The 19,506-nt window shown below is 39.6% G+C and overlaps 1 protein-coding gene and 1 long non-coding RNA gene across 4 annotated transcripts in view; one reads left to right on the top strand and one right to left on the bottom strand.

The window, feature by feature from the left end:
* Positions 1-13,525, bottom strand: part of LOC102494617 (uncharacterized) — a 33,550-nt gene extending 20,025 nt beyond the window's left edge. The window contains exons 1-2 of the long non-coding RNA XR_003549621.1: positions 13,385-13,525; positions 13,039-13,104 (exon numbers count right to left, since the gene is read on the bottom strand). This is a non-coding gene — a long non-coding RNA (uncharacterized LOC102494617). The remainder of the gene's footprint in view (positions 1-13,038; positions 13,105-13,384) is intronic.
* Positions 13,526-13,624: 99 nt separating this feature from the next.
* Positions 13,625-19,506, top strand: part of BIRC2 (baculoviral IAP repeat containing 2) — a 29,287-nt gene continuing 23,405 nt past the window's right edge. For 2 of the 3 annotated variants that reach the window (XM_027772478.1, XM_014588427.2), the window contains exons 1-4: positions 13,625-13,763; positions 15,133-15,316; positions 16,328-17,284; positions 17,379-17,478. In XM_027772478.1, coding sequence (XP_027628279.1) covers positions 16,390-17,284; positions 17,379-17,478 — 995 coding nt within the window. In that variant the 5' untranslated portion in view covers positions 13,625-13,763; positions 15,133-15,316; positions 16,328-16,389. Of the gene's footprint in view, positions 13,764-15,132; positions 15,317-15,568; positions 17,285-17,378; positions 17,479-19,506 lie in introns of those variants that run through there. The other variant, XM_006150095.3, reaches the window with a different exon arrangement.

The raw sequence follows: 19,506 nt of genomic DNA, 5'->3' as shown, positions 1-19,506 counted from the left end.
CGGGAGACCCGCGGCCGGTCCGTGTGTGGGCCGGCGCGGCCTGCTCCGCCCGCCCGGCGCGGCGCTCGCTCCTGCTGCCGGTTATTTTTACATTTTTAGGCAATTTACATTTAAAAACAACTGGCTTTACACTCTGATTTCTCCTCCCTCATTCTCTTTGCATTCCACTTCCTCCTTCCTCATTCCTTTGCATCCCATTTTCCCCTCCCCCCATTTTATACCCTTCAAAAAAATAAACCTGAGGCTGGTTCTGGTCACAACTTCTCCCTTAGAGAGGGTGTGCCCACCCAATCCTTGTTTTTCTATACTTGTGTGTCTTTGTCATTGCAACTCGTTCCATATACTTCTTTAAGACTTCCTAAACTATAGTTTATAGATTCCTTCTTATAAGATACTTAATTTACTATGTAAAGCACAAGGGTCAATGACACTTGGCTTTAATCTATTCAGTTTTAATGGGATGCCTGAGACAAAATAGTTCCCTCAGTAAATGTAATTCATTAGTCTACTAATTCATTACAAAAGTAGTATATCTGTATTGTTAGTGCAGCAAACTTTCCTCCTTTGCATTACTTTTTCTGTACTTACCATGTCCAACTTCTAATTCTCTATCCTTTGTTTTGCAAAGGGGTTATGGGGCTTTAGTCCAGAAGACTGTTACAGAGGAATATTTAGGGAAGACAGGCAAAGGCCAATCTTCTAAACCAGTCATAGATTTATGCTAGATTTCTAAAGAGAAAGTTTAGGGACATAGCTGCATACTAGCCAGTATTCTCCTGGGGTGCTAGGTTATACTGCTTAGGTGATTTGTATTTTAACCTGGTTCTTATTGCATATTACAGTTAATATTTCTAAATTTACTTTGCTATTTCTACTGTAAAAGTCTTGTTCATTTTTCATTCTTTGGTAGTAAATAGCTAACATAACTAACTTATTTATTCAAATATGTTATTTCCTTAAATACTAGTTGAATTGAAATTTTGTTTAAGGAAAAAAATCATTGTACACAATGGTGGCTTCATTTGTTGACCATATGTCAGGCACTGTCCTGGGGAGCTTCACATGCATTAATTTACTTTATTTCTTCCAATAAAACATGGTAATTCCATTTCTCCATCCTGTTGGAACCCTGGGTACATCCAACCTAATCTTTAGTAATCATCATGAGGTAGATGATTTAATCTCAGCATACAGTATATAATGTGTTATAACTGAACTTGGCAACAGGCCTAATTTAATACCTGGGTCATGCTCATAATAACTTTCATCCACCCTTTTTATTAGTTTCCACATATTACTTGATAGCATTTGTCATTAAGTCACTTCATGCTCACAGACAAGGCTATTCAACCATCTTCACCTTTTGATGAAGGGTCACCTCCTTTTGGTGTTTTGTATATCACATTAGTCAGTGTGAATGTTTATTAGTAAATTCCAGACATAACTCTCACATGTAATGTTTAAGAGACTCACTCTTTTATAGATTCCTTCTTATAAGATACTTAATTTACTATGTAAAGCACAAGGGTCAATGACACTTGGCTTTAATCTATTCAGTTTTAATGGGATGCCTGAGACAAAATAGTTCCCTCAGTAAATGTAATTCATTAGTCTACTAATTCATTACAAAAGTAGTATATCTGTATTGTTAGTGCAGCAAACTTTCCTCCTTTGCATTACTTTTTCTGTACTTACCATGTCCAACTTCTAATTCTCTATCCTTTGTTTTGCAAAGGGGTTATGGGGCTTTAGTCCAGAAGACTGTTACAGAGGAATATTTAGGGAAGACAGGCAAAGGCCAATCTTCTAAACCAGTCATAGATTTATGCTAGATTTCTAAAGAGAAAGTTTAGGGACATAGCTGCATACTAGCCAGTATTCTCCTGGGGTGCTAGGTTATACTGCTTAGGTGATTTGTATTTTAACCTGGTTCTTATTGCATATTACAGTTAATATTTCTAAATTTACTTTGCTATTTCTACTGTAAAAGTCTTGTTCATTTTTCATTCTTTGGTAGTAAATAGCTAACATAACTAACTTATTTATTCAAATATGTTATTTCCTTAAATACTAGTTGAATTGAAATTTTGTTTAAGGAAAAAAATCATTGTACACAATGGTGGCTTCATTTGTTGACCATATGTCAGGCACTGTCCTGGGGAGCTTCACATGCATTAATTTACTTTATTTCTTCCAATAAAACATGGTAATTCCATTTCTCCATCCTGTTGGAACCCTGGGTACATCCAACCTAATCTTTAGTAATCATCATGAGGTAGATGATTTAATCTCAGCATACAGTATATAATGTGTTATAACTGAACTTGGCAACAGGCCTAATTTAATACCTGGGTCATGCTCATAATAACTTTCATCCACCCTTTTTATTAGTTTCCACATATTACTTGATAGCATTTGTCATTAAGTCACTTCATGCTCACAGACAAGGCTATTCAACCATCTTCACCTTTTGATGAAGGGTCACCTCCTTTTGGTGTTTTGTATATCACATTAGTCAGTGTGAATGTTTATTAGTAAATTCCAGACATAACTCTCACATGTAATGTTTAAGAGACTCACTCTTGGGGCTGGCAGGTGGCGTGGTGGTTAAAGGCGCTGGATTCCCGCATGGCTGACCGTGGTTCAAGTCCTGAATCTGGCAGCTTGCTTTCTCACTTTCTCTCTCTCTCTCTCACTCTGTCCCTCTCTGGTCAAATTGAAATAAATGAATGAATAAATAAATAAATTAAGTTAAATAAAATAATTCTTTAAAAAAAAAAAGAGAATCACTCTGTTGGAAGCAATACTTAATATTCTTGAAACAGTATCAGTGGGTCAGTATGTGTCAATCTTTCTACAACTATGTCCACCCCCGATATCTCTAGTTAAGATTTAGGCAAGGTCTATTTTCCAAGTTTGTACTGTGAAAATAATGAACTTTTAAAAATTGCACTATATATTTGATCCTTATCAGACATGGCCGTGCAGTCTTCAGCCTCACTTTCTGACACACACTATTGATAATTCCCAGCCACCTTAGTTTTGTTGTCTCTAAAATACAAGTTCCTTTTGTTTTTAATATTTTTTCTGTATTTGTGATACAGCACATGCTCATGCATGGTGAACAAGTGAAGAGAGAGTGAAAGAACAAGAGAGAGAGAGATATTCTCCACAGGGTCTGGTCAGACTGCAATCCCCTTCTTTTAGTCCTCCAGCCCTTCAGACCTTGGGCACTCATTCACACGGCCAGTGTGTTTCAGGCTAACTAGGCCAGAGATCTGAACCATGGTTGTCATGCAGAATCCAGTTTCTGTTGAGCAATGTATTATTATTGCAACACACAGTCTGATATGCTCTTTTCTTCTTCAGGGTCTTTGACTGGAATGTTCTCTCATTCACTCTTCCCCTAGCACATTCTTTCTCATTTTTCAGGTCTCAGCCTAGATGCTGCTACCTCAGACAGGCTTTCTCTGACTTCCTCCATCTAAATTGCATCCTTCTGTCTATTGGACTCTTTGTTCTTCTTTTTTTTTTTTTTGGAGAGATTTTCGCTATAGGGCACGTGCCCTCACCAGACAGACAGAGAGAGACAGAGACAGAAAGCGAGAAATCCCCCCCCAGGGGGGATGGTCATGCCACAATCTCTTCTCCTCCATTCTCCTCTCAGGATCTTGGGCACACACGCCCGGTGTGAGTTTTAAGCCACTGGGTCCAGGACGCGAACCGCGGTCGACTATGTGGGAGTCCAGCGACATAGCCATTACTCTAACTGCTGGTTCCCTGTTCTTCTTCTTTATAATGCTTATCACAATTTATATTTACTCACTTTTTTAACAACATATTATGTTGTCAAAATTTTCATGAGGAAAGGTACCCATTATATTTCTAGCACCTACAACAGAGCCTGAAGAACAGGATTTTACTGAATGAATTAATCACTTCATGTGAGTGGAGGTGGGACGTGAGAGGGGATTTCTTCCCCCTTAAATACCAGTACTAATAAAGTAGTAAGGCACAATCATTGATAGACAATCATGAACCGAATTCCACACTCCTTCAGATAGCAAAACGGATCCTTTAGAAGAGAAAGATCAACCTAGTTAAAAAAAGATTCACATAGGTGGGACTTGGAACTGTCTTCTGAGTGATGAAGAATGGCATTTCAACTCAAGAGGAAGCATAAGAAAAGGGATACATAAAAGCATTACAATCTTAATAATAATAAACTGAGTTTGTTGAACTTGCATGTACATTTTTTTCTGTTTTTCCCTCTTACTGCCAGAAGGTGTATGTGCTCACCAGAGACAGAGAAGGTTGGGAGGGGACAGGGATGGGGTAAGGAGAGACAGCATCCTTCAATGAGGCATGGTCATGCCACATTTCTTACCATCTCTCCATCCTGTTGGGACCCAGGGTACACATATACTTGGTCCTGAAATGTTATTCAAGCTGCCAGGGCTGGAACTCAAACTGCATGAACAGATAAATGCATATGCAATCTGGTTCCTTTAACCCCGAGGTTACAGGGGCTGTCTCATACTCATTACAATTTGAGAGGAAGTAGCACAGGGTTTAAAAGTGCAGGCTTTGTGTTTGAATCACAGCTGAGTTACCCTTGGCAAATTATTTAACATCTCTGTGCCTTTGTGTGTTCAGTCTCTCATATGATTGCTTTCTGGAAATCTATAGAAAAGGTTTTCCCTTTGACTTTTATCAGCTTTTTGGATCCTGGAATTTTTTTTCTCCCTTCTTGACACAAAATATGCATAGGAAGGACAAGACCCTCTCTAGCTTATGTTGGTGTGTTGGTCAACATGACTTCTATGACTATACCTCCCCCAACCAAATCATAAGGCTTTTTCATTAAGTTTAAAGATTTTGATCAAAGAAAAAAAACATGACTACAAGGTGGCAATAGTATATAATGAGCTTTGTGTGGTGCCTGACATGATACAGAAAAAGAAGTGCCTTTCAAGAGATGAACGTACAGAGATAGAGATGAGACCACAACCCAGAAGGGGAAGAGGCAAAGGAAATCCTGGGGGAGAGGAACAAGAGAGAGAGCTTACTTCTTTAGGTGATGTTGTGTAACTACAAGAGGATGAGTTTCTGGGTCAGAAAACTAGAAAGGGCAGGAGAGGCTTGTCTTATCTTTGACTAACAGATGCTAGATGCATTTTCCTTGGGTACACAGAGCAGAGAGGCTCTACAGGGCTAAAAATATGGTTATACGGCATATAGTTAAAGCAACCAGGTACGTAAAATTTGAATTTGGGGCAAGTAAGCTTTGAGTTAATGATCCAGCTGCTGAGAAGATGTGAATGATACACAGTCACCATTAACACCTCTATCATCCTAACTTTTAACTCACTGGTTTTTAAAATTAAAAGTTATTGATTCACATTAAATGATTAAAGTTTACTTTACATAGTATTTATGAAAAATTTAAAAATCTGACATTGATACAGATACCAAAATTTTAAAGTTGTCATGTATATTCAGATTCTCAATATACAGAACCTGTAAAAATCTTTTTGGTAGTTAAGAAAGAAAGAGACAGAGTGAAATAAGTGAGAAATCATCCCCAGGAGGATGGCCATGTGGCAATCCTTTCTCTTCCAGTTTCCTCTCAGGATTTTGGGCATGCATGCACACATTCCCGGCATGAGTTTCAAGCCACCGGGTCCAGGACTCAAATTGGCCGACTATGTGAGAGTCCAGAGATGTAAACATTATACCATCTGCTTGTCCCTTTCTGGTAGTTACTTAGATCAAGTCCTCATAAATAAAATAAACTGATTAAACCAAGTGAACTACTGGATTCTTTATAGTCCCTAATGAAAGATTTTATAAAACGATAACCAGGGCCAGCAGGTAGAGCAGAGGGTAAGGTACTGGATCCCATATGACTGACTGCACTGTGAACTCTGGATCCTGTGGCCTGACAATCACACCAGGTACATATGAATGTGTGCCCAAAAACCTGAGAAGGGATTGGGGTGCAGCCATCCCCTCCTGGGGAGATGAATTCTTACTTTCCCTCTGTCTCTCTGGTGAATGCTCATGCCCTCTAGCAATAAACTAAAACAAAAATAAAAACACAAAAAATTCCCCAATACTCAGAAGTTTTACAGAAATAGAAAGTGAATTTTTTTTTCCCAAAAGGAAAGGTAACACTAGGTCAGCTCTGTGGCCTAGTGTTTAAGAGAGCCGAGTCCATACAGCCGACCATGGTTTAGATCTGACCCCAGTGGAGTAAAAAACACACCAGGGACATTTGTGTGTCTGCCTAAAATATCAAAAGGATTTAAAATTACAGAAGGGATTGTAGAGTGATTATGGCCTATGGTGGTGGGGAGGGAATCTTTATGTCTCTCTCTTTTTCTCCAGCAAGTGCATATGCACTCTGGTGCAAAAAAAAAAAAAAAAAAAAAAAGGAAAAAATATTAGAAGAGGTAATGGTTGGGATGCTTATAAGTAACTAAAAGTTGAAAAGTCCTGATGTAGCCAAAATTTGAAAGTTTCTAATGGCCACGGTTGTTCTTGTTTTAATTTTTAAAATGAAACACTTAGGTACTGAACTCCCATATAGCTGACCTGCAGTTTGAATCCCAGACTTAGAGGTGTGAAAATCATGCCAGGTGCATGTGTGTGCATGCCCAAAAATCCCATGAGGAGAATGGAGAAGGGACTGTGTTGTGGTCACCCCTCTGGTGGTGATTTCTCCTTTTCCCTCTCACTGTCTCTGTCCAGTGAGGGTATGTGACCTATGGCAAAAACCTAAAAAGAAAATTTCAAAAATTTGAGAAAGTACACATTTCATCTGTGTATATACCAACAAAGACTCTCTCAATGACCAAACTTTAATCAGGACTTTGGGTTCACCTTATCTGGAATCTACTTGCCTAGCTCAGTTTTAGCAAGAATCTTGCTAAGTCAGTTTAAGAGAGAGAGAGAGAGAGAGAGAGAGAGAGAGAGAGAGAGAGACCCCAAAAGGGTCATGATACCGCAATATATCCCCAGCTTCAGTCAGCCCCAGATTATGGACACGCACATGCCCGGCATACTCATGAAGATTTCCTGACTTGAATTTTGAACCTCTGCTTTACCTTTTGAGCCACTTTCTAACCTCTTCCCACTCTTGATTTAATAAGTTCCTTATTTGCCACATTGGACATACATGCCTTTAGCTTGCCTTCACCAAAAATCCTACCACCTTGATGTCTCTTAGTACTTTTCCATCCACTGATCCTCCTCACTAAGCTTGTTGGTTATAAATCCCCAGCTGTCTTTACTGTATTCCTAGTTGAGCCCACTCTCTCCTATTACAATGCTTATTCCAACAGTTCTGAATAAAGTTTGTCTTGCAGTTTTAACAAGTGTTGGAATATTTATACAACCAATCCTAATAGTCATCTTTAAAATTGTCGGTGGGAGTGTGCATGTAAAAGAGAGAACACCCCAAGGGTGCAGTCATGCTATGATCCTTTTTCCTCAATCTCATGGGGATCGGAGCCATGTACACACACACACACACACACACACACACACTTGGCATACTTTTCCATTTTCATTCTTTCTTCTTTTTTTAATTGGTAGAGGGTATATGCACTTGCCAGACAGTCAGAGTGACAAAAGAGACAGATAGAAAGAAAGGAGTCCCCAGTGGGGCATGGTCATATGGCAATCCTTTCTCCATCCTGGTAGGATTTGGCTTTGGCATGCTCACACTTGCAGAGTATTTTTCAAGCCGCAGGAGCTGGGATTTGAATCACACAGCCAGTCATGTAGGATCTGGCTCCCTTAACCACTAAGCTATGGGGTGGTCCCATGCTCGGGAAGATTTTAAGACACTGGGCCCAGGATTTGAACCTTTGTTGGCCATGTGAGACTTTGTTCCAATGAACAGCACTTAAGCACTGTACTACAGGGCTAGCTCCTTAATATTCTTTTGTTGTTGTTGTTGAAATTTACTACAGGGATTGTGCACTTGCCAGGGAGACACATATACACATAGACACAGAAAGTGAGAAGGCATCCTCCAGGGAGAATGGCCATACTGTAATCCCTTCTCCATTGTGCTCTTGGGATTCTGGGCACACATACACACATGCCCAGCATATTTTTCAAACATGTGGATCTAAGACTTGAACCATGCAAGAGGGACCCAGGTGGAGCTTATCGGGTTGGCCTCTAAGACTCCGACGTACCCTAGTAGTCTTTGATTAGTTTTTTAATTAAATTATTCAAGTTCAATATTATGGTATATCTACACAATATAACTGAATACACTGGTATATAATGGAGTACTATACAATTGAATACTATGCAGAAATGAGAAATACCTCTCTCTATATGCTAATATTGAGTGAACTCCAAAAATGATTATTAAGTGAAAAAAGGTAAAAAAAAAAAAAAGTATGCTACTTATCTATGAAAGGGGGAGCTCTAGATAAGTGTACTTAATTATATTTTTAAATGAAAAAAATTAATCATAAGAAATGTCTAAGTCATCACCTTCAGGGTGGGATAAAACAAAGGAAAATGAAGAGTTTTTTTTTTTAATTATTATTAATTTTGCTAGAGGTTCACATGAGCATCACCAGAGACAGAGAGAGCAAAAAAGCAATTCCCAATAGAAATGCTCACACTGCAATCCCTTCATTCTTGTAGGATTCTGGGCATGCACACACATGTGCCCGGCACATTTCTTAAGCCACTGGGTCCAGAATGCAAACCACAGGGTATGCCATGTGGGATCTGACTGCCTTAACCATAAGGTCACAGAGCCAGCAAGAACATTTTCAGAGTAAAGGGAGTTACAGATTTACAATCAAAGAGATTAAAAACATTCTTGGTCTGTATGAATTCATGATTAGTTTTACTAAAAACACAAAACCATACTACCCAGTTCCATTCATAGAAGAGAACAGAAACAATTAACTATCAGCATAACAAACACTCAAATTATGATCTCTAAACAACATTTCCCACTAAAGGAAACAGAGCACTTTGTGCAAGTGGGTTATTTTGAGAATGGAGTTAAGAAATGTGCAAAATGAGTCTGGAAAGTAATCAAAGACTATTAGGGCCATATCAGACTTAGGAGCTAACTGGAGTAAGTTGTCACTGACTTAAAACAACTTGGGCCATCAATAGTGACAATAACAGCAACGAATTACAACTCACAAAATTTGCTTCTATCCCTGAATATATAATTCATAATGGTCGCAATTCACAATTCATAATGGCCACTTTTTTTGAGAGAGAGATTTTTGCCATAGGGCATATGTGCTTGACAGAGAGATGGAAAGCGAGAAATCACCCTGTAGGGTGGATAGTCATGCCACAATTCCTTCTCTTCCGTTCTCTAAGGATTTTGAGCATGCATGTACATGCACCTGGCCTGAGTTTTAAGCTGCTGGGTCTGGGACTTGAACTGTGGTCAACTACATGGGAGTCCAGCAACATAACAATCAAACCAACTGCTGGTCCTCATAATAGCCACTTTTAAAGCTTATTATCCAGTAGGGAATTTTTTTAATAGTGTAAAATCATTTTAATTTCTACTGGAATAACCATTCACTCAGCATTACTTATTGACTAGTCCTTTCCTATATACTACTACTGTCTTAGACCCAATTCTCACATACATAAGGGGGGACTTCAAAAAGCTCATGAAAAATTAATTAAAATACAAGTCTATTCCTGTGCAAAAATTTTTGAAATCCATGCATAGTACAATCCCTAAAATAGATTAAGTGGCACTACATCAGACTAAGACGTTCTGCACAGCAAAGGACACTGTAATTAGTATGAAAACGTAACCCTCAGAATGGGAGACTATTTTTGTAAAATATGCCTTGGCAAAGGACTTTTAACCAGAATACACAAGGAACTCAAGCGGCTTACTCGGAACAAAAATTACTAACCCAAATAAAAGATGGAAAAATGAGTTGAACAAAAATCTCTCTAAGGAAGACATACGAACAGCCAAAAAGTATATGAGGGACTGCTCAACATCCCTCATCATAAGGGAGATGAAAATTAAAACGACACTGAGATACCATGTAGCCCCTGTCAAAATGGCAAAGATTGAAAACATAAAAAGTGATTAAGTATTGGTGGGGATGTGGTGAAAGGGGAACTCTCCTACACTGTTGGTGGGAACGTAAACGGTTCAGCCACTGTGGAAAACAATACGGAGGTTCCTCAAAAATCTACAAATAATTGATCCAGCAATCCTACTTCTGGGTATTTACCCAAAGGACAGGAGAATGCTCAGTTGGAAAAGCGTTTGCACATCAATGTTTATTGCAGCATTACTCACGGTCGCGAAGACATGGAACCAACTCAAAGGTCCACAAACAGATGTATGGCAGAAAAAGTGTGGCACATATACTCTATAGAATACTACTCAGCCATAACAAAACAAGACCTGGGCATCTGATAGAAAGTGGTAGGATATGGAGGGTCTATTGCTGAGTGAAGCAAGCCAGGACATGAAAGAAAGACACTGTATGTATCCACTTAATATATACCCACTATATGCACTTTACAGTAGAGAGGGAAATATTGGATGGCATAAAAGCAGTGAAAATAGTTAGGGATGCTGAAGACAGTGTGGAACAGTGTGGGAGAAGGGAATAGTATAGAGAAGGATAGCAAGAGAATAAATAGAGAGGCATGACATCAGTGGGACACAGAAATGATTTATTACCTGTTGATGATAGCATGTGTAGTATTCTCAACTGGAATGGTCTGAGAAGTATTTCATGTTAGATAAATTCTTTTTACAAGCAAAATGATATATAGTGATGGATTTAAAAAATAATGAGAATAATAATTATCTGGAAAAAAATTATGAAAAGTTATTTGATGATGATGATGTAGATAGTAAAGTCTTTGTCTTGACTGATATGCATGGTAGTCCTTCTAGAAAAGGAAATGGAATACACTGTAAAGATATATGTGATTCAATGTAATTTAAATGAGATTATGATAATAATAAATAAAATTTAAAAATCCATGCAGTTTTTCATCACACTCATTTTTCCATGAATGCTTTGAAGACCCCCTTCATACATATGGGTGCCTTTTTTGGGCTCATTATCTCCTTCAACTGTCCATCCATATACATTTAATAAGATAGGGGTCTAGTACCAGTGGTGCAGCAGTAACACAACACTATGATGCTGGGCCCACATGGGAAGGTCCCAACCCAGATGTTTCTCTGCACATGCCAGACTTGTGTATGCACCAGTAATCCAAGCTAAGGTTGGAGGTAGACTTTAGTGTGATATCATTGCTGGGGGTACTGGTTTTTCTTTCTCTCATGAGATAAAATAAAATAAAAATAAATAAAATAGTTAATATAAAACTGTTATTTTTTTATTATATGTATAATTCATTATGTGATAGGACAGGCCCCTTTGATCTTATTTTTCTTGTTCAAAACTGTCTTAGACCTTGTAAATATTTTTCCTATAAAAATATGAAAGCCTTAGCAGACATAAACGGCCTACTTTTTAAGGAGCTATTTATTTTATTTGTTATTATTTTTTAATTTGCTATAGGACATGTGTGCTCAACCAGAGGGAGTGAAAAAGTGAGCCACCAGGCCTGCAACTTGAACTGAGATTGCCCATGTGGAAGCCTAGCGTCTTAAACACCCTATCACCTGGTGGCCCCCAGCCCCTAGCCTATTTTTCTTTCTTTCTTTTTTTTTTTTTTAAATGACTTATAACTCTGCACTGGCAATTAAAGAAAATATTAGCATAACTGAATTAACTGAATAAATCTAACACTAGTAATAATACATGTTTTGGGATAAAAATGTCTTAGGCTTTTAAGTTGTTTTTTTTTTTTTTGAGAGATTTTCACTGTAGGGCGCGTGCGCTTGCCAGACAGACAGAGAGAGACATAGAGACAGAAAGCGAGAAATCACCCCCCAGGGGGGATGGTCACGCCGCAATCCCTTCTCCTCCATGCTCCTCTCGGGATCTTGGGCACGCACGCACACGCGCCCGGCGTGAGTTTCAAGCCACCGGGTCCGGGACAAGAACCACGGTTGACTACGTGGGAGTCCAGCGACATAGCCATTACTCTAACTGCCAGTTCCCTTAAGTTTTTGAAATGTAGATTCCCCCTCATGCTTATTTACTATCTTTTTTGGTCAAGAAAATAACTGAAAGAGAAATAAACTTTAATTCAGAATGAATAGTTCTTGCTATATATTTATAAAATCCATATATATAGATATATATATATAGAATGTTCTATAACTTTCCAGGAATTAGTGACTTGAAAAATATGGAACTAGTACCACTCTGTGTGTATTTTTGGAATATTTAGTCATTGGGAGCCATGCCATGGCATTTCTTTTCTCTGCATCACAAACTATTACAAATACGTTCTTTTTCTATTAACATTGGAACAGAAGACCTCCTGTTCTGTGACTGACTGGCAGGCAGAAATGACATGGACAGGATATGGGAAGTGGTTCAGGGTCTTGGAATTCCCCTGGCTGCCTAACTAAGGGGCATGTCATTTGGAGGTTTTTGAAATATTTGCCCCTTGGAGTTCCCCAGAAAGAAAACATTTTATTCCATTGATAATGTCTTCACAGAACGTAAACTAAAAAGTTGGAAAAGTTGTTCTCTATAATACATTTACTGCATGCTATTGTGTTCACAGCACTAAAGGGAGAAGACATAAGGTCTCAGACTAGTAAAATGAAGGTTTACTGACAATTTTCCTTTCACTTAACTATTTTAACAATTTGTTAAGTGGCCTCTTCTGTGGTTAATGTGTGATTATAAGTGTGTGCACACATGCATACACGTAGAATTGTGTACTCCATTCTATTCAAACATTCAGAAAATGCTGGGAGTGCCTGGCCTGAAATACCTGTTCACACTTGGAAAAATATGGACACCTTCTGGTTGGTACGTGTCTCCAGGAGAGAAAACCAAGTTTCAAAACAAAAGATATACCGGTTGACTGTAAAAATACATCAAGTCTTAAAAATTAACCTACTTTGCAATGCTCCGCTTTTCTCAATTTACATTGCTGGCTGTGGAATGTTGACGGTTCGCAGAGGCACTAAGGAGAAAAAAAAAAAAAGAGAACACACGCACACAAAAACCAAAAACGGTTACACTTGTTTACTTAACTGAAGCAAAAATGCCACCAGACTGACTCCATCCTGGGCGTCACACTGGAGGCCTCCTGCCAGGGACTGACTGTACTATCAATGAGGTGACACGCGGGGCGTTTCCGCAGGGTTTCCCAAGATTCAAACGCAACGGCTCAGGGTTTGCCGCGTCTCCCTCAGGGGAACGTGAGGAACCGGGAGGGAGAAAAACGTTAAAGGAGCACAAACCGCGAAGTTAGAAAGCGAAACTCCGAGTTGGCACCCGCAGCTCCCGTGGGCGCTCACGCACCGCAGGGCCTCCCCCGGCCTCGGCGTCTTCGCTTGGGGTTCGCGTCCCTCGCCTCAGCAAAGGGGCGCGGGGCTTCGGTCTCTTGCCGCCTCTCCCGGGCGCCCCCGCGCGGCGACTGACTCGAGCCCCGAAGGCGTGCGCATTGACGTCACCGTGCGTCGGCGTGAGCCCGCCCGGGAGGGGAGGGGGGTGCTTCGGGTGCTCCCGGGCAGAGCCGAGTGCGGCCGGCCCAGTCGCTTTTTGGTTTTGCTGCTCCGCAGGTCTGAGGAGGCTTCCAGGAAGCTCCCCTGCTTCCGCGTTTGCGGCGCTGCCCTTGCGGTGAGTGCTGCTCCTTCCGGGTCGGGCCGCGGCGAGCCGCGGGAGGTGGGCAGGGGGTGCGGGGTTGCTTTTCTGGGTGCTGCGCCCGGGCGAGGGAGGACCGGGCCGGGACCTCCCCCTTCGGCCGAGGGTAGCTGCTATTCGCTCCGCGCTATTTACTCTCGCCGAGACTTTTGTTTAATTTGGAAGCCCGCAACTTTAAAACTTGCAGCCGAAAGTGTTTTTTTTTTAAAAAAATGACTTGTTGTGATGCCTACTCTGGTCGCCGCCCACTTTTCTGGCCCTTTTAGTATTTTGCAAGGTTTGATTAAGCTCTCGGTATTCCTCTAATTCAGTATATTGAGACGAAAACAGCCGTGGCGGCGAGATAGCCTCTGTAGAGTGCAGCTACTCTGCCACTTCACTAGTAATCTATGGTGTGTTGTACAGAATAGGTCTGGGAAATTAATGAGTGAAAATCATGGTTTCCCTTCCAAATCGGTCTCCCCGTCCAGCTGGTTTGCACAGAGAGAGCAAAATCTGCAATACAGTACTTGTAGATGAAACTCTATAAATCACAATATAAATAAGGATTCATGCAAGTGATCCTATTGTCAAGACCAGTGTTTTACGGGCCATTGTGTTGTTTTGGTTTCGAGTTGTTTTGTGAGGTTGTTGATTTATAACCGTGAGGCAGTGGTACAGTTTAAGAATTATATTAATGATTCCCTCCTAATGTAGTTTACTTACTGGACTATAAGCACTTTGACTTAGTCCCAGAGACACTTGACGTTAAAAAGTAACGTTATTTTCTAATTACTGCTGTACTGTGCTAATGGGGTGTAGTCTAGTTTCGCTTTTTTTTTTTTTTTTTGGTCACTGACCTTTTTGCCTCCAGCAAAGTTCCAGAGATCTTTAACTCAGAAAAGGGGAAGGACAAAATGTTTTCCTATGTGGAAATGTCCATCTATCTTTAAAGTTGTAAATATAAAAATATTTTTCTTAAAGAACTATTTTATTTTATTCATTATCACTCCCTCTTAATTTGACCAAAGAGAGTCGAGAGAGAGGGAAAGTGAGAAGGCCAGGTCTGGGATTCGAACCATCATCAGCCATAAGGAAGCACAGTGCTTTAACCACCATGTGCTGGCCCCGAAAGTTGTACATTTTAACTACTTGCATAGTTAGTGCTGGGGGAATATATTGCATTGACTTGTTTCAATTAAGAGCTTTTCCAGTTAGAAAGTTTTGGAGACAAATTGCTGGAATTAAGATGTGTTATCTAAAGTATAAGGCATTCTTAGATTTTACTGGATAAATTGAAGAGTCTGTAAGTTTTAATTGCCATGCATATATAGTTGTCTGAAACAACTTTTTTTTTCCTTTTCAGATTTACAGCTCTGAAGAATCCCATCCTCCCCCAACATCTTCCCTCCTACCATAATAAATCCCATTATGGAGACCCTGAAGCTATAAAGGGATATAGTTTGAATTGGAATGTAATTTTGTGTATGAATTATATTTTTATAATGTTGGAGAGTTTTTGGAAAGAAGACTAGTAGAATTAATTATAGGTACATTATGCTTAAGCACTAATTCTGTTGGTGATACAATATTTTGTTAGGCATATGTGATAATACTAAAAAAGATAAGCTCTGTATTTTGACAAACTGATTCATCTTTAATTACATTATTGACATTAGAGCTGAACAGACCTTAAGTGAAAAACAGCTTTATTTTTAAGGAACCATGGTCGACTATGTGGGAGTCCAGCGACATAGCCATTATGCTAACTGCTGGTCCCAAAAACAGCTTAATTTTTAAGTGAAGTGTAAAAAGTGGAAATTTTAGTTTTTGAAGAAAATTCTTTGAGTTGATCAAATATGAAAAGAAATAGACAAAGAAGAAAGACAACATGAAGCTGCTGCAGGAAATGGAAACAATACAGATGGTATTTAACAAGAATGGAGGAGTTAATGTTTTGTGAGCTTTAAGCAAAATTTGCATTGTACACACTGTAATAAGCATAGGTTCCACAAAGCTTGTGGGTGTTGATTTCCCCAGAAATTGCTAACTGAAGCAAATATTACTTAAGTAAATACTTTGATGATAAGCTATGTGAAAATAACCTTTAGATAATATGACCGTATAACTATTTTAATTACTTTGTTTACTAGAATTAAATGAGGTTAATTTGGACATTATATTAAAGTGCTTATAAGGAAGGAAGCCTGCCTTAAATTTTTTTTTACTCTTGCGGCATAATCGGTAATTGGCCTAATAGCCATACTACATAGCTTGTAACCAAAAGCAAATTAAAGGCATAATTTATATATTGTGTAGTTGCTTAGAATTTTGAGAACATAAGCCTCCTTGAAAAATCAAAAAGTTTTAACATTTTTCAAAAAGCCGTCCATTTTTCAAGTGTTTAGGTAGAATTAAACCTAAAAGAGTTACTACCTAGTAGTTTAGGAGAGAGATTCTGTCTGAATGTCAGCTTAGATATAATTCTAGTAAAGAAGGACTAGTAAATTCTACATAAGTAGGACTTTATCATTTCATTCCTTTTGGTGGTGAAAATCTAGTGTGAAGAGTTGAGAAATTTCATGTGAAGGTTTCAGCCATCAAAAAGTGTTACAACCTACTCATGCACAAAACTACCTCCCAAAGACTTGTTCCTGGTCCCTCGTATCAAAAAGTTAAGAGTATAATGGAAGATAGCACGATCTTGTCAAATTGGACCAGCGACAACCAACAAAAAATGAAGTATGACTTTTCATGCGAACTCTATAGAATGTCTACGTATTCAACTTTCCCCAGTGGTGTTCCTGTCTCAGAAAGGAGTCTTGCTCGTGCTGGTTTTTATTATACTGGTGTAAATGACAAGGTCAAATGCTTCTGTTGTGGCCTGATGCTGGATAACTGGAAACAAGGAGACAATCCTATCGAAAAGCATAAACAGCTATATCCTAGCTGTAGCTTTATTCAGAATCTGGTTTCAGCTAGTCTGGGATCCACCTCTAAGACTACATCTCCAATAAGAAACAGTCTTGCACATTCATCATCACCCACTTTGGATCAGAGTGGCTCATTCAGGGGTTCTTATTCCAACCTTTTACCAAACCCTCTTAATTCTAGAGCGGTGGAAGACTTCTCTCAATTGAGAACCAATCCCTACAGTTATGCAATGAGTACTGAAGAAGCCAGATTTCTTACTTACCATATGTGGCCATTAACCTTTTTGTCACCATCAGAACTGGCAAGAGCTGGCTTTTATTATATCGGACCTGGAGACAGGGTAGCTTGCTTTGCCTGTGGTGGGAAGCTGAGTAACTGGGAACCAAAGGATGATGCTATGTCAGAACACCGGAGACATTTTCCCAACTGTCCATTTTTGGAAAATTCTCTAGAAACGCTGAGGTTTAGCATTTCAAATCTAAGCATGCAGACACATGCAGCTCGAATGAGAACATTTATGTACTGGCCCCCTACTGTTCCAGTTCAGCCTGAACAGCTTGCAAGTGCTGGTTTTTATTACGTGGGTAAGAAACCAATAACTATACATTTTATCTAGTACATTTTGATTTACATATTAGAACATATGTATTTTCAACTTTCAGTCTTTTTTTTCTTTAGGGCGCAATGATGATGTCAAATGCTTTTGCTGTGATGGTGGCTTGAGGTGTTGGGAATCTGGAGATGATCCATGGGTAGAACATGCCAAGTGGTTTCCAAGGTAATTGTTTTGAAATGATATTCCTACACAAAACTGTGCTTAAAAGAAGTGATTATCTTTATGTTACAACAAAGCCTGTTTATGCTGCTAGGGAATTAGCCTTTTAGAAGATTAAATATTAACTCTATCTTAGTGAAAAGTGCTCTGCAGTCTTCTGTGTATTCTTTTTGTAAGCCATGCACTCCGGACATAATATAACTTAGCCTCCCCCCCCCCCTTTTTTGGAGAGGTTTTTGCTATAGGGTGCATGCACTCGCCAGAAAGATAGAGACAGAAAGTGAGAAATCACCCCCCAGGGGGGATGGCCACACCACAATCCCTTCTCCTCCATTCTCCTCAGGATCTTGGGCATGTATGCACACGTGCCTGGCGTGAGTTTAAGCCACCGGGTTATCACCGTGTTATTTTACTTATTCCCAGCGTGCTTTAAAGAGGACTTTAGGGGTTACAAAGATATGTAAAATAGGCCAAAATAACGTAAATTAGAAGATAACTAAGAGAAAAGGAAAAGAAGGGTCGTAAAACGGACCTAGGAATAAAGTAAATATAAAAATGCATGTGTATAAAATCTACATGATTGCTAATTTTTATTTTTAATTGTAACTTTTTTCCTGAACACCTTTTTCTGTTACCTTCTTTTAGTCACTCTCACAGTGACTCTTATTTTTAATTATAGCCTTGGAAGAATTTATAGGCAGTTTTGCTAGGAGAAACAATTAGAAATTCTGTCTTTATAACAGTAGCTATGTGAATTTGGACCCCTTGTAAAATGAGGGGATTGGACTAATTTTTTTTATTGTGATAAAATATACATAAAATGTATCATTGTAACCACTTTTAAGTGTCTACTTCTATGGTGTTAAGTATATTTACATTGATCTGCAGTCAGTCATCAACACCATCCACCTCCAGAATCTTTTCATCTTTCAAGCTGAAAGTCTGCCCCTATCAAATACTTAACTCCTTTTTACTCCCTCTCAATTCTGCCTGGCAGCCACCATTCTATTTTCTGTCTCTATGAATTTGACTGTTTTTTATTTTTTTTTGGAGAGGTTTTCGCTATAGGGCACATGCGCTCACCACACAGAGAGAGACATAGAGACAGAAAGCAAAAATCACCCCCCCGGGGGGGGATGGTCACGCCACAATCCCTTCTCCATTCTCCTCTCAGGATCTTGGGCATGCATGCACACGTGCCTGGCGTGAGTTTTAAGCCACCGGGTCTAGGATGCGAACTGCGGTCGACTACATGGGAGTCCAGCGACATAGCCATTACACTAACTGCTGGTTCCCCTGAATTTGACTCTTGTAGGTACCACATATACAAGATGTTTTGATCTACGAATGCCCTTCATAGCAGTGAAGAATCTGTTGAATCCCTTCAGGAAATTCAAAATCCTTTTGTCATTTTTGTATGATAAATAATCAAAAAAAACTTGAACTTACAAATATTTTATAGATCAGTACTTTGTTGGAAAATTATACAATTAGGGACCAGCAGGTAGCATAGTGGTTATGTCACTGGACTCCCACACAGCCGACTGCAGTTTGAGTCCCAGACCTGGCTTGAAACTCGTGGCAGGCATATGCATGCCCAAGGTCCCAAGAAGAGAATGGAGAAGGGATTGTAACATGGCCATCCTCCCTTGGGGGTGATTTCTCACTTTGTCTCTCTGTGTGTCTCTGTCTCTCTGGTGAGTGCACATACCCTTTAACAAATATCTCTTTAAAAAAAAAATCCAAGAGCCAGCAGGTAGTGAGGTGGTGAAGATCCTGGACTGCACATGGCCAACTGCAGTTCTAGTTCTGGACCTGACAGCTTGAAAATCATGACTGGTACCTGTGTGCCTGCGTAAGATCCCAGGAGGAGAAATGGAGAAGGGATTGTGGCCTGGCCATACACCCTTGGGGGTGATTTCTCACTTTCCCTTTCACCCTCTCTCCTCTCTGATGAAGGACAATATGCCCCCCCAAAAAGCAACCACCACTGAACGGTCTATTGAGAAATGTTTATAGAGAACCACCATT

The sequence above is a fragment of the Tupaia chinensis genome, unplaced genomic scaffold (assembly GCF_000334495.1).
Source record: "Tupaia chinensis unplaced genomic scaffold, TupChi_1.0 Scaffold000276_2, whole genome shotgun sequence".
Lineage (NCBI taxonomy): Eukaryota > Metazoa > Chordata > Mammalia > Scandentia > Tupaiidae > Tupaia > Tupaia belangeri.
This window is presented reverse-complemented; position numbering and strand designations above follow the sequence as displayed.